General features: G+C 45.0%; 1 protein-coding gene across 3 annotated transcripts in view; it reads right to left on the bottom strand.

Annotated features, from left to right (window-relative positions):
• Positions 1-14,417, bottom strand: part of CCDC91 (coiled-coil domain containing 91) — a 510,937-nt gene that overhangs the window by 101,551 nt on the left and 394,969 nt on the right. For all 3 annotated transcript variants that reach the window (XM_038742360.1, XM_038742369.1, XM_038742367.1), the window contains one exon: positions 13,119-13,232. In XM_038742360.1, the coding sequence (XP_038598288.1) occupies positions 13,119-13,232 (114 nt within the window). The remainder of the gene's footprint in view (positions 1-13,118; positions 13,233-14,417) is intronic.

The following is a 14,417-nucleotide window of genomic DNA, read 5'->3' as shown; positions in this document are numbered from 1 at the left end:
AATGGACCATCATAAATGTTTTTAAAAAGATCATTAAATTCCAATCTGGAAATAACCAAAATTCCTAGTAAACCACTGTACAAAACTCATTTTTCAAAGAAAAAATGGCTATCAAATTATTTTAGTTATTTCACAAAAACAGTTTCACAAACTCTAAAATTCTCATTGTAAAGATCAGAGAAATGAACCAATTTAATCTCTGGTGAAATGCTACTACAAATACTACAGATCTTTTCCTAAATTCCTGCAAGAATAAATTTAGGATTTGTACTGGGATGTGAAACTCATGTGAATTGACCTATGGGGGTCTGGTCCAAAAATGTTTAAAACTCCCTTCTGGAAGGCATTTCCTCACCTGCCTAAGAGGAATCAACTTTACCAGTCCAAGATAAGACTTAGAACAGTACTCTGCACATAGGAAACACTCAAGAAATACCACTGGTTGATTGATGCATATTTAATATACTACAGCAAATTTATGAAATGGCAGAGTATACTTTCTTTTATTCCACACAAATTCACTCACCTTTCTCAGATGAACAGTTTTTCTAATACATCCTTAAAATACTTTTCATTTGATGAAGAATCAGTTCAGCTATTTTATTGCTCTACTTTTTCAACTCTCATTATGGACATGGTTCCTCAATCTCTTCACCAAATTCTGGCCTCAAAATCACTCGTCATTAGATACTGAATTTACAGTTTTTTTCATGGTTTTTATTAAGTGCTTATTGTATGTTGAGCACTGTACTAAGCGCTGGGATAGATACAAGCTAATCAGGTTGGACATAGTTCCTGTTCCACAAGGGGCTCACAGTCTTAATCCCCATTTTTTAAATTGGTATTTGTTAAGCATTTATTATGTGTCAAGCACTGTTCTAGGAACTGGGGTAGATACAAGTTAATCAGGCTGGACACAATCCTTGTCCCCCACGAGCCTCACAGTCTAAATCAGAGGGAATAGGTTTTAATCCCCACTTTACAGATGAGATACCTGAAGCATAGAGTAGTAACTTGCCCAAGTTCCCACGGCAGACAAGTGGCAGAGTCATGATTAGAACTCAGGTCCTTGACGTCCAGGCCTGGGCTCTACTCACTAGTCCATGCTGCTTCTCGTAAGAAAATATACAGTTACATCTGAGAAGAAATGCTCAATTTCACCTCAGCGCATGCCACATTATGCACTTGTATTATCAAGCGCTTAGTATAGTGTTCTGCACACAGTAAGAGCTCAATAAATACGACTGAATGAATGAATCTACATGGCTAACATCCTGGATAATTTCTTACAAATTTAAAAATTATTTTATTTTGTTAGTATGTTTGGTTTTGTTCTCTGTCTCCCCCTTTTAGACTGTGAGCCCACTGTTGGGTAGGGACTGTCTCTATATGTTGCCAATTTGTACTTCCCAAGTGCTTAGTACAGTGACCTCACATAATAAGCGCTCAATAAATACGACTGATGATGATGATGATTTTGCAAAGAGGAAAGCTATCAAATTATTTTAGTTATTCCACAAACGGGTAAACAACGGATTCACGAACTCTAGAATACTCCCTGAAAATGTCAGAGATGACAGTGAGCCCGTTGTTGGGTAGGGACTGTCTCTATTTGTTGCCAAACTGTAGCCTAGTGGAAAGAGCACAGGCTTTGGAGTCAGAGGTCATGGGTTCAAATCCCAGCTCCGCCACTTGTCAGCTGTGTGACTTTGGGCAAATCAGTTAACTTATCTGGGCCTCAGTTCCCCCATCTGTAAAATGGGGATTAAGACTGTGAGCCCTCCTGTGGGACAACCTGATCATCTTGTGACCTCCCCAGCGCTTAGAACAGTGCTTTGCACATAGTAAGCACTTAATAAATGTCATTATTATTATTTTTCCAAGCACTTAGTACAGTGTTCTGCACACAGTAAGTGCTCAGTAAATACGACTGAATGAATGAATGATCCATATTCATCTCTGGTTAATAAGGTTAATAATAATGCTCCCTCTCACTACTGAACTCCTCTTACTGCTCCAAGCCACTGCACCCACTCGCTAACGTCATCACAAGTTCGATTCATCACCTCTCCTTGCCATACAATCTCCAATGTCAACTTGGAATCTCCAATTCTCCAACGTCCCAGACTGAGCCCCCTCCTTCCTCTCCCCCTCATCCCTCTCCTCATCCCCCCGCCTTACCTCCTTCCCCTCCCCAAAGCACCTGTATATATGTTTGTACAGTTTTATTACTCTATTTATTTTACTTGTACGTATTTACTATTCTATTTATTTTATTTTGTTAATATATTTCGTTTTGTTGTCTGTCTCCCCCTTCTAGACTGTGAGCCCGTTGTTGGGTAGGGACCATCTCTATATGTTGCCAACTTGTACTTTCCAAGCGCTTAGTACAGCGCTCTGCACACAGTAAGCACTCAATAAATACGATTGAATGAATGAATGAATGAATGAACTTCACCAACTTGGAAATTCCACTCTCCGACCAAAACCCTCCTCTCTCCTCTCTCACACACGTCCTCCCTGCAAATTGGACCCAGTTCCCCCTTAGAGACTTCCAATCATGGAATAGTACCTAGAGTCCGGGCCTGAAAGTCAGAAGGTTATTCGTTCTAATTCCGGCTCTGCCACTTTTCTGCTTTGTGACCTTGGGTTCTAATTCCAGCTCCGCCACTCATCTGCTTTGTGACCTTGGGTAAGTCCCCTCACTTCTCTGAGCCTCAGTTCCCTCATCTGGAAAATGGGGATTGAGACTGTGAGCCCCGCATGGGACAGGGACTGCATCCGATCGTATTCGATTGTATCCACCCCAGCGCTTAGTACGGTGCCTGGCATGTAGTAAGACCTTAACAAATACCACGATCGCCACCATCATCATTTCATCATCATTACAGAAGCAGCATGGCTCAGTGGAAAGACCCCAGACTTTGGAGTCAGAGGTCATGGGTTCAAACCCTGGCTCCGCCAACTGTCAGCTGTGTGACTTTGGGCACGTCACTTCACTTCTCTGTGCCTCAGTTATCACATCTGTAAAATGGGGATTAAGACTGTGAGCCCCCTGTGGGACAATCTGATCACCTTGTAACCTCCCCAGCACTTAGAACAGTGCTTTGCATATAGAAAGCGTTTAATAAATGCCATCATTATTATTTGGAGTCAGAGGTCATGGGTTCAAATCCCAACTCGGCCACTTGTCACATGTGTGACTTTGGGCAAGTCACTTAACTTCTCTGTGCCTCAGCGACCTCATCTGTAAAATGGGGATTAAGACTGTGAGCCCCACGTGGGACAACCTGATCACCGTGTAACCTCCCCAGAGCTTAGCACAATACTTTGCACGTAGTAAGCCCTTAATAAATGCCATTATTATTATTATTATTATTATTATTATTATTATTATTATTATTATTTCAGTGTTTTGAAACCCTCCAATTTTTCAAAGCCATCTTGCTCCATTTGGTCTCCTTACCCAATTGCTCTTCTTGAAACTCCACACAACACCACAACGTTCACTCTGTTGAACTCAATCCCCTCATTCCCCTAACCCTGCAAGAGCTGCAGAGTACTGCTGGAAGAAATCCAAACAACAAGCTCCAAACTCCTCAGTCTCGGCTTCAAGGCTGTCCATCCCCTCGCCCCCTCCTACCTCCCCTCCCTTCTCTCCTTCTCCAGCCCAGCCCACACCCCCTGCTCCTCTGCCACTGCTAACCTCCTCACTGGGCCTCGTTCTTGCCTGTCCCACCGTTGACTGGGGCCCCTGGCCCGGAATGCCCTCCCTCTGCACACCCGCCAAGCTAGCTCTCTTCCTCCCTTCAAAGCCCTACTTAGAGCTCACCTCCTTCAGGAGGCCTTCCCAGACTGAGCCCCCTTTTTCTTCTCCTCCCCAACCCCCCACCCTACCTCCTTCCCCTCCCCACAGCACTTGTATATATTTCTACAGATTTATTACTCTATTTTACTTGTACATATTTACTATTCTATTTATTATGATGTGCAAGCAGTCAGTACAGTGCTCTGCACACAGTAAGCGCTCAATAAATATGACTGAATGAATATAGCTATAATTCTATTTGTTCTAATGATTTTGACACCTGTCTACATGTGAGCCTGTTATTGGGTAGGGACCATCCCTATAGGTTGCCGACTTGTACTTCCCAAGCGCTTAGTACAGTGCTCTGCACACAGTAAGCACTCAATAAATACAACTGAATGAATGAAAAATGAATGAATGAAGCCAAACATCATCAAACTTAACTTAAACTCCTCCTCACTTGCTTTAACCCTGTCTTTTCCTTCACTCAGGAATAACATTTCTCTGTCTTTATTGACCCCCACCACCCCATTCCCACTGATTGTACCAGCTGTTTCAGTCTTTTAACTCCCTTTCCCCTGTCTCCCTGTCTCCTCCATTTCTTGCCCCAGTGACCTGTTCCGTTGATAAAATTGAAACCATCAATTTTCTAACCACTTCCCTAAAATCTCCTCCAAACCCCCTGCTTTTCTCCAGTCCCTTCATTCTCCTGCCCTCTTTTCAACAATCCCATCCTCCCCAGCAGATCTCAAGAGATCTCTCACCTTCTTTCAAATTCTATTCCCTCCACAGCACTGTGACCTCAACAAAACTCTTTCCCCCTCCTTTCTCCCCTCCCTGTTTACTTTCCAATGATTACTGCCTCAGTGCTTTCAAACATGTTCAAGTATCTTCCTCTCATAAAAAGGCCCATCTCTTACCCAATGACACCCTCCAGTTATCACCCCGTCGCCCTCCTATCATTCCTTTCAAAACTCCTTGAGGAAGTTGTCTTTCATTTATTCATTCATTCAATCATAATTATTGAGCACTTACTGTATGCTGAGCACTGTACTAAGCGCTTGGGAAGTACAAGTTGGCAACATATAGAGACAGTCCCTACCCAACAATAGGCTCACAGTCTAGAAGGGGGAGACAGACAACAAAACAAAACATGTGGACAGGTGTCAAGTCATCAGAATAAATACAAGTAAAGCTAGATGGACATCATTAACAAAGTAAATAGAATAGTAAATATGTACAAGTAAAATAAATGGAGTAATAAATCTATACAAATAGATATACAGGTGCTGGGGGGAGGGGAAGGAGGTAGGGTGGGGGGATGGGGAGGAGGAGAGGAAAAAGGGGGCTCAGTCTGGGAAGGCCTCCTGAAGGACATGAGCTCTCAGTAGGAATTTGAAGGGAGGAAAAGAGCTAGCTTGGCGGATGTGCGGAGGGAAGGCATTCCAGGCCAGGGGGAGGACATGGGCCGGAGGTCGATGGCGGGACAGGCAAGAATGAGGTACAGTGAGGAAGTTAGCAGCAGAGGAGCAGAGGGTGTGGACTGGGCTGAAGAAGGAGAGAAGGGAGGTGAGGTAGGAGGGGGCGAGGTGTTGGAGAGCCTTGAAGCTGAGTGAGGAGTTTTTGCTTGATGCGTAGGTTGACTGGTAGCCACTGGAGATTTTTGAGGAGGGGAGTAACATGCCCAGAGCGTTTCTACACAGAGATGATCTGGGCAGCAGCACCAAGTATAGACTGAAGTGGGGAGAGACAGGAGGATGGGAGATCAGGGAGGAGGCTGATGCAGTACACTCATACACTCTACTCCATACCTTCACTTCCTCTCCTTTAACTGTCTCCTCAGCCCCATGCAATCTGGCTTTCACCCTTTTCACTCCACGGAAAAGGCAGGCCTTCTCTAAGATCACTAATGACTTCCTTCTCGGCAAATCCAGTGGCCACTCCTCAACCTCTCTGCTGCCTTCAAAACTGTGGACCACTCCCTTCTTCTGGAAACATTACTTAACCTTGGTTTCACTGACACTGCGTTCTCCTCATTCTCCTACTACCTCTCTTTCACATATCGTCTTCTCTCGACTCACACATCCACAACAGTGCCACTCTATTGAACTAAATTCCCTCACTCCCCTATCGCTCTCTCGATCTCCTTCTTGCTGAGCCCGTTGTTGGGTAGGGACCGTCTCTCTATGTTGCCAACTTGTACTTCCCAAGCGCTTAGTACAGTGCTCTGCACACAGTAAGCGCTCAATAAATACGATTGAATGAATGCTTTTTAGTCTCTTTCACAGGCTCCTTGTCTGCTGCCCATCTTCTAGATGTGGGAGCCCCTCAAGGCTCAGGTCTGGGTCCCCTTCTGTTCTCCATCTTCACCCTCTCCATTGGAGAACTCACTCTCTTCAAAGGCTTCAACTGCCATCTCTATTCAGACCAACCTTTCTCCTTTGCTACATTTCCTTCAGCCTTTAGGAAATCCCTCCTTGAACGTCCCACCAAAACCTCAAAGAAAACATGCCCCAAACAGAACTCCTCATCATCCCACCCAAACCCTGTCCTTCCCTTGTTTTTCCTGTCACTGAAGACAACATCACCATCCCTGCCTCCTCCCTGTCTCTCAAGCCCATAACCCTGTTTTATTTTCCTCAACTGATCTCTCTCATTCAACCCACATATTCACTGTCACCAAATCCTGTAGGTTTTACCTACACAACATCACTAAAATATGTTATTTTCTCCATCCAAACTGCTCCTATGCTGTTCCGAGAACTTATCATGCCCCACCTTGATAATTTCATCAGCTTCTTTGTGGATCTCCCTGCCTTCCGTTTCTCCCCACTGCAGTCTACACTTCACTCTGCTGCCTGGATCATTTTTCTACAAAACCTTCTGTCCTTAACTCCCCATTCTCAAGAAACCTCCCAGTGGTGGTGGTTTCAGTCTCTGTGTCAGCCAGAAACTCCTCATCATTGGCTTTAAGGCACTTGGTCTACTCCTACCTTACTTGGCTGTTCTCCTACAGCCCAGCCAGCCCATATTGCCCCTAAATGCTAGTCTCTGTATGTCAATCTCATCTAACCCACCACCAATCCTTTGTCCACATCCCTCGTCTGGCCTTAAACTCCCTCCCCATTCACATCAAACAGACCACCATTTTCCCCACCTTCGGAACCTCCTAAAATCACCGCCCTTCCAGTCAGTCAGTTGCATTTATTAAGTGCTGACTGTGTGCAGCCCCTCTCAGGATGGCATCTGAAGAGTTTCCAGTCCTCTACCAGTCTCGGCTATAGGAAGGAGCGTCAAGAAGAGGCCTGCTCATTCTATTCCTAGCTTGGGCAATGGCTATCAAGTGGCAGACAATCTGCTACAAGTCAAAACCGACCCGTGCTGGGCAGCAGCGTCATGGGAAAGAGTCGAAGGTGGGGATTTAAGCCGACACACAGAAGAAGGCAATGGTAAACCAGTTCCGGATTTTGACCGAGAAAGCTCTTTGGATCCACTACCGAAACGACTGCAGATGGCAAGTGGGGCATCCTGGGAGAGATGTGTCCATGGAGTTGCTATGGGTAGGAAACGACTCGACAGCAAAAGACAAGACAATACTGTGTGCAGAGCACTGTCCTAAACAGGAAGAAGCAGCGTGGCTTAGTGGAAAGAGCCCGGGCTTTGGAGTCAGAGCCTGGTTCAAATCCAGGCTCCGCCACTTATCAGCTGTGTGACTTTGGGCAAGTCACTTCACTTCTCTGGGCCTCAGTTACCTCATCTGTAAAATGGGGATGAAGACTATGAGCCCCCCGTGGGACAATCTTATCACCTTGTTAACCTCCCCAGCGCTTAGAACAGTGCTTTGCACATAGTAAGTGCTTAATAAATGCTATCATTATTATTATTATGATTATTAAGCACTTGGGACACCAAAATAAACAGGCACATTCCCTGCCCAAGACGAGCTTAAGCGTCCCTCATTCTCCCTACCCATCCTCACCTCTGCATCAGACCAGGGTCTTTACATCTACAAGCTACATTTATAACCCAATTTCTAAATTTCTATTTTTTCATATTGATGCCTGTTTACGTGTCTGTCTCCCCCATGCCCCACTCTAGCCTGTAAGCCTGTTGTGGGCAGGGATTGTCTCTCCTTATCGCTGAATCGTACTTTTCAAGGGCATAGTACAGTGATCTGCACACAGTAAGCAGTCAATAAATACAACTGAATGAATGAATGAATGTTCTATTCCCAATCTGCCTCCTGAGACCCCACCATCAGTGATGAAAATGTAAGCATTCGGGTCTTTACATCTTAATCTTCTGATATTCACCTCACCCTTGGTCACCCAACACTAATATATATATCCTTACACTTGTCATTTCCCCTAGCTGTAATTTACTTCAAATATCTGTCTCCGCCTCTAGACTATAAACTCCTCTGTAGGCAGGGATCGTGTCCATCAACTCTTCTGTAGGACACTCTCCCAAGTGTTTAGTGAAGTGCTCTGCACACAATGAGCCTTCAGCAAACACCATCCATTTATGGTATTTGTACTAAGCACTGGGGTAGATACAAGCTAATCAGGTTGAACAGGGTCCTATATCACATGGGGCTCACAGTATCAATCCCCCAAGCTTGCTCTCTTCCTCCCTTCAAAGCCCTTCTGAGAGCTCACCTCCTCCAGGAGGCCTTCCTAGACTGAGCCCCTTCCTTCCTCTCCCCCTCGTCCCCCTCTCCATCCCCCCATCTTACCTCCTTCCCTTCCCCACAGCACCTGTACATATGTATATATGTTTGTACATATTTATTACTCTATTTATTTATTTATTTATTTTACTTGCACCTATCTATTCTATTTATTTTATTTTGTTAGTATGCTTGGTTTTGTTCTCTGTCTCCCCGCTTTTAGACTGTGAGCCCACTGTTGGGTAGGGACTGTCTCTATATGTTGCCAATTTGTACTTCCCAAGCACTTAGTACAGTGCTCTGCACATAGGAAGTGCTCAATAGATACAATTGATGATGATGATGATGATTTGACCCATGAGGTACCTGAGACCCAGAGAAGTTAAGTGACTTGCCCAAGGTCACATAGCAGACAAGAAGCAGAGCTGGGATTAGAACCCAGGTTCCACCTAACTTCCAAGCCCGTGCTCTATCCACTAGACCACACTGCTTCTCTTTGATTGATTTTATCAGTCATTGATTGAATACATCAAATGTATAGCATTTACTTAAACTGTTGTGGCTACTGACATACTAATGGTGCTCTGTTATCATTATTATTATATTTATACTTCTAGACTGTGAGCCCGCTGTTGGGTAGGGACCTTCTCTATGTGTTGCTGACTTGTACTTCCCAAGCGCTTAGTACAGTGCTCTGCACACAGTAAGCTCTCAATAAATATGATTGAATTAATTAATTATTATATTTAATTGCTTACTACGTGTCAAGCACTGTTCTAAGTCAACCAGTGTGCCCTGAATCTCTTTCCCAATCAATCGTATTTATTGAGCGCTTACTATGTGCAGAGCACTGTACTAAGCGCATATGGGGCTCAAAGTCTAAGAAGGAGGAAGTGGGATTTCATCCCTATTTTATAGTTGAGGAAACTGAGTTACAGAGAACTTACATGCCTTGGCCAAAAGTCCACACCAAGCAATTGGCAGAGCCAGGATTAGATCATACATCCTCTGACCCTGCTAAGCCCTTAGTACAATGCTAAGCGCTTAGTACAGTGCTCTGCACACAGTAAGCGCTCAATAAATATGATTGATTGATTGATTGACCCACAGGGCCATGCGCTTTCCACTAGGCCATGCTGTTTCTCACAGCTCTAGTGGACTGTAGCATTCACCCAACAACGCACTCTAAAGTTTTGAGCCACTTTGGAATTGCTTCAGTGAAAAGAGCACTGCTGTGGGGCTCAGGAGACCTACGGATTATCTTTCAATCGAAACGTTCAGGGCAGATCACCTTCCTCCTCAAAAATCTCTAGTGGTTGCCTATCAACTCCTTACTATTGGCTTCAAAGCTCTCCATCCCCTCACCCGCTCCTACCACCACACACTCCACTCCTCTGGTGCTGACCTTCTCCCTGGGCCTCACTCTCGCCTGTCCGGCCGTCGACCCCTGGCCCACGTCCTACCTCTGGCCTGGAATGTGAAATTCATCAATCACTCTTCCCCCTCTTCAAAGACCTACTGAAGGCTCACCTCTTCCAGGAGGCCTTCCCAGACAAGTCCCCCTTTTCCTCAGCTCCCCCTCCTTTTTGAGTCACTTTGATTCACTCCCTTTCCTCTTCCACCCTTTGCTCCATCCCACAGCATTTATATATATATATATATATATATATATATATATATATATCTGTAACTGCCTATAATTGAGAAGCAGCATGGCTTAGTGTAAAAAGTCCGGCTTGGGAGTTGGAGGGCTTGGGTTCTAATCCTGGCTCCGCCACTTACCTGCTGTGTGACCTTGGCCAAGCTGCTTAACTTCTCTGTACCTCAGTTACCTCATCTGTAAAATGGGGGTTAAAAGTGTGAGCCCCATGCGGGACAACCCGATTACCTTGTATCTATCCCAGTGTTTAGAACAGCGCTTGGTACATAGTAAGTGCTTAACAAATACCATAATAATAATTATTATTCTTATAAATGATATTTCTATTTTTTCATATTGAGTCTTTTAGACTGTGAGCCCACTGTTGGGTAGGGACTGTCTCCATAAGTTGCCATCTTGTACTTCCCAAGCACTTAGTACGTTGCTCTGCATACAGTAAGCGCTCAATAAATATGATTGATTGATTGATTGATATTGATGCCTGTTTTCATGTTCGTCTGTCTCCCCCTTGCCCTGCTCTAGCCTGTAAGCCTGTTGTGGGCAGGGACTGTCTCTCCTTATCGCCAAACTGTACTTTTCAAGGGCTTAGTACAGTGATCTGCACACAGTAAGCAGTCAATAAATACAACTGAATGAATGAATGAATGTCCTATTCCCAATATGCCTCCTGAGACCCCACCATCAGTGATGAAAATTCAATAATAATAATGATGATTGTGGTACTCTTTAAGCACTTACTATGTACCAGGCACTATATTAAGCACTGGAGTATCAAGTTGGATACCTTCTCTGTCCCAAATAGGGCTCACAATCCTAATTCTCATTTTACAGATGAGGGAACTGAGGCAAAGAGAAGTGAAGTCACTTTCCCAAGGTCACACAGCAGACAAGTGGCAGAGCTGGGACTAGAACCCAGGTCCTTCTGACTCCCAAGTGCGTGTTCTATCCACTAGGTCACATTCCGTCTCCTTGAGTTCCCCACAAGATTTCAACACAAGGAACCAATTTCACCATAAGATTTCACCACAAAGAACCACCTAGGATGTTTGGTGAGGAGGATGGGATCAGCCAGGGTCATGGAAAATAGCTGTTTCAAGGGACCAACATGTGGGCTGTGACTATTAAGACCTCCACTTTCAGAATCACGGCACCGTGGTGTGACATCAGCGCTCTGCTGTGGTCACATTGGACGATAATAAAAACTGGTACTCCGTACAGGGCTCCGCACACAGTGAGGGCTCAACAAATACCACTGATTGAGAAACAACATGCCATAGTGGCTAGAGCCCAGGCTTGGGAGTCAGAAGGTCATGGGTTCTAATCCCGGCTCTGCCACTTCTCTGCTGTGTGATCTTGGGCACTTCTCTGGGCCTCAGTTACCTCCTCTGGAAAATGGGGATGGAGATTGTGAGCCCCACTGCGTCCACCCTGATTTGCTTGTACCCACCCCAGCGCTTAGTAGAGTGCCTGGCAAATAATAAGCACTTAACAAATACCATAATCATTATTCAGGCCCTCAGCATGGCTCAGTGAAAAGAGCCCAAGCTTGGGAGTCAGAGGTCACGGGTGCTAATCCCGGCTCCGCCACTTGTTGGCTGTGTGACTTTGGGCAAGTCACTTCACTACTCTGGGCCTCAGTTCCTTCATATGTAAAATGGGGATTAATACTGTGAGCCCCACGGGGGACAACCTGATCACCTTGTATCCTCCCCAGTGCTTCGAACAGTGCTCTGCGCATAGTAAGTACTTAACAAATGCCATCACTATCATTATCATTATTATTATAAGCCTTGGTATCCATTTAGTAACTCCCCTGCCCACTTACTTTCTAGACTGTGAGCTCGTGGTGGGCAGGGAATGTGTCTGTGAGTCAGAAGGACCTGGGTTCTAATCCGTGTTCCTCCTCTTGTCTGTTGTGTGACTCTGAGCCTCAGTTACCGACCTCATCTGTAAAATGGGGATGAAGACTGTGAGCCCCCATCTGGGACATGGACTGTCCAACCTGATTACCTTGTATCTACTTCAGTGCTTAGAGGAGTGCTTGGCATATAGTAAGGGCTTAATAAATGCCATTCAAATTTTTAAAAAAGAAAAGAGGCGTTCTACAGTGTCAAAGGCAACTGAGAGGTCGAGGAGGACTAGAATGGAGTAGAGGACAGTGAATCGGAAAAGAAGGAGATCTTCCGTCACCTTTAAGAGATGCCATCACATCTGGATCCTTTATCCCCCCCATCAGCCGCACAGCATTCAGCATTTATTTGTTTGTATCGATGTCCATCTACCCCTCTAGGCTGAGCTCATTGTGGGCAGGGAACATGTCTACTGACTCTGTTCTACTCTATTGTATACTCCCCAAGTGCTCAGTATGGTTTTTGGCAGACAATGAGCGCTCAATAAATATATTTGACTGTTTCCGCAGAGTTTAGGGGGCAGTTGTAGATTCAAGGTTCATCCCCTGTTCTTGTTGGGAAACTCCACCAGGCTTCCGAAACAACCAACTTCAAATATTCATTTGCCCTCAGAGATCAAAATCTCAGAACCTCAGTGATGCACACGACTTGCTCAATGGGCTTGAGAAACTGAGGTAAGAGCAAACCGCTCTAAGGAAGCCACAACTTGGGCAAAAACATCCCATCCGCTGGAATCGCCCTCGTTCTCCCGAGGAACTTAGTAATTCTTCTAATAAGAAACCCTGGAGTCTAACCTAGGGGTACTGTGTTGAAATTATCCAACATGGCTAGTTCATTTGTTGGCTTTTGAGTTTACATTTGCAGACATGGCTAATAGACTATAACATTATACCAAAAAAATAATCCTGGAGAAGTTTTGCAAATTCAGACCGCAGTGGCTACCTTAAGGGTTCTCGATTCCTTTTTTTCTGCGTGTGAGCAAGTTTAAATTTGTTATAAAAACAGAAGCAGTCCAGGTCTGGAAGAATGGATTTAAGCCTCTGGGCACTATTATCTAAGAGCAGATCTTACCCTTTTCTGTTCTTTCACATACTCCATCAATTCCTCTCTTGTTCTTTTCACTGCCTCTTCCACAGCATTTTCGCTTCGTCTTCTCTCTTCGGCTATTTCTGCTTTAACAGTTTCCTGTTCGTGAAAAGAGAGTTAAGTGTGGTGGATCGATGTATTTATTTACTCGCTGTTTTTACTGGGTCAACTAAAACTCCTCTCCGGTGGGTCGGGTATCCTTCAGTGTCAATGAAAGTCTGTTAGCGGGAAAGAAAGCTCAGCCCCTGGAACCTTTAACGACGCAATAAAGGTATCCCCCGCTTTCGGCTTTATAAATTATGGAGAGAAGAAGAGGAGAAAAAGTAAGGAGTGTGTTGGATGGCGGGCCGGACCTCCAGACTTGAATGGCTTCCTTACCAGCCCTTCATTTGATGTTTACATGATTGATTGGCTTCCTGTACTTGGCACTGTCCTCATCAGACTTCCAGCTTTGATTTATTCTTCCAAGAATACCCTAATGCTCCGGCGGTTTTTACTCATTTATTTTAATTTCGTCGTCATGCAATAATCAAGTGTGGTCCGGGTGGTAAAATTTACAGTTAGAGCGAGTCTCCTTTGCCAGGTAGAGATGGTGAGAGCGGAATGCCGTGAAAGAGCCGTACGGATTCCAACAAATCCGCCAACAGTTAAAGCCCTGGGTGGGAGAATTGTGGAGAGAGAGGGGGACGGCAACTGTGTCCATTACATGTCTGCTTTTGTTGTGTTGTGGGGAGAGGTGGGGGAAGGGAGTTGCCCCATGCTGCAGTGTGTTGGGATACATTTACTGAGCGCTGACTGCGTGTAGAGCATAGTACTAAGTGCTTGGAAGAGTACAGTACAATAGAGTTGGTAGATCTGTTCCCTGTCCACATGGAACTTACAGTCTATTCATTCACTCAATTGTATTTATTGAGCACTGACTGTGTGCAGAGCACTGTACTAAGCGCTTGGGAGTACAAGTTGGCAACATATAGAGACGGTCCCTACCCAACAGCGGGTTCACAGTCTAGAAGAGGGAGACAGACAACAAAACATATTAACAAAATAAAATAAATAGAATGAATATGTACAAATAAAATAGAATAATAAGTACGTACAAACTTACATACAGATATACAGGTGCTGTGGGGAGAGGAAGGAGGTAAGGCAGGGGGGATGGGGAGGGGGAGGAAGGGGAGAGGAACGAGGGGGCTCAGTGTGGGAAGGCCTCCTGGAGGAGGTGAGCTCTCAGAAGGGCTTTGAAGGGAGGAAGAGATCTAGCTTGGCGGATGGGCAGAGGGAGGA

This window comes from Tachyglossus aculeatus, chromosome 2 (assembly GCF_015852505.1).
Source record: "Tachyglossus aculeatus isolate mTacAcu1 chromosome 2, mTacAcu1.pri, whole genome shotgun sequence".
Lineage (NCBI taxonomy): Eukaryota > Metazoa > Chordata > Mammalia > Monotremata > Tachyglossidae > Tachyglossus > Tachyglossus aculeatus.
Note: the sequence above shows the minus strand (reverse complement) of the source record. Positions and strands in the feature narration are given on the sequence as shown.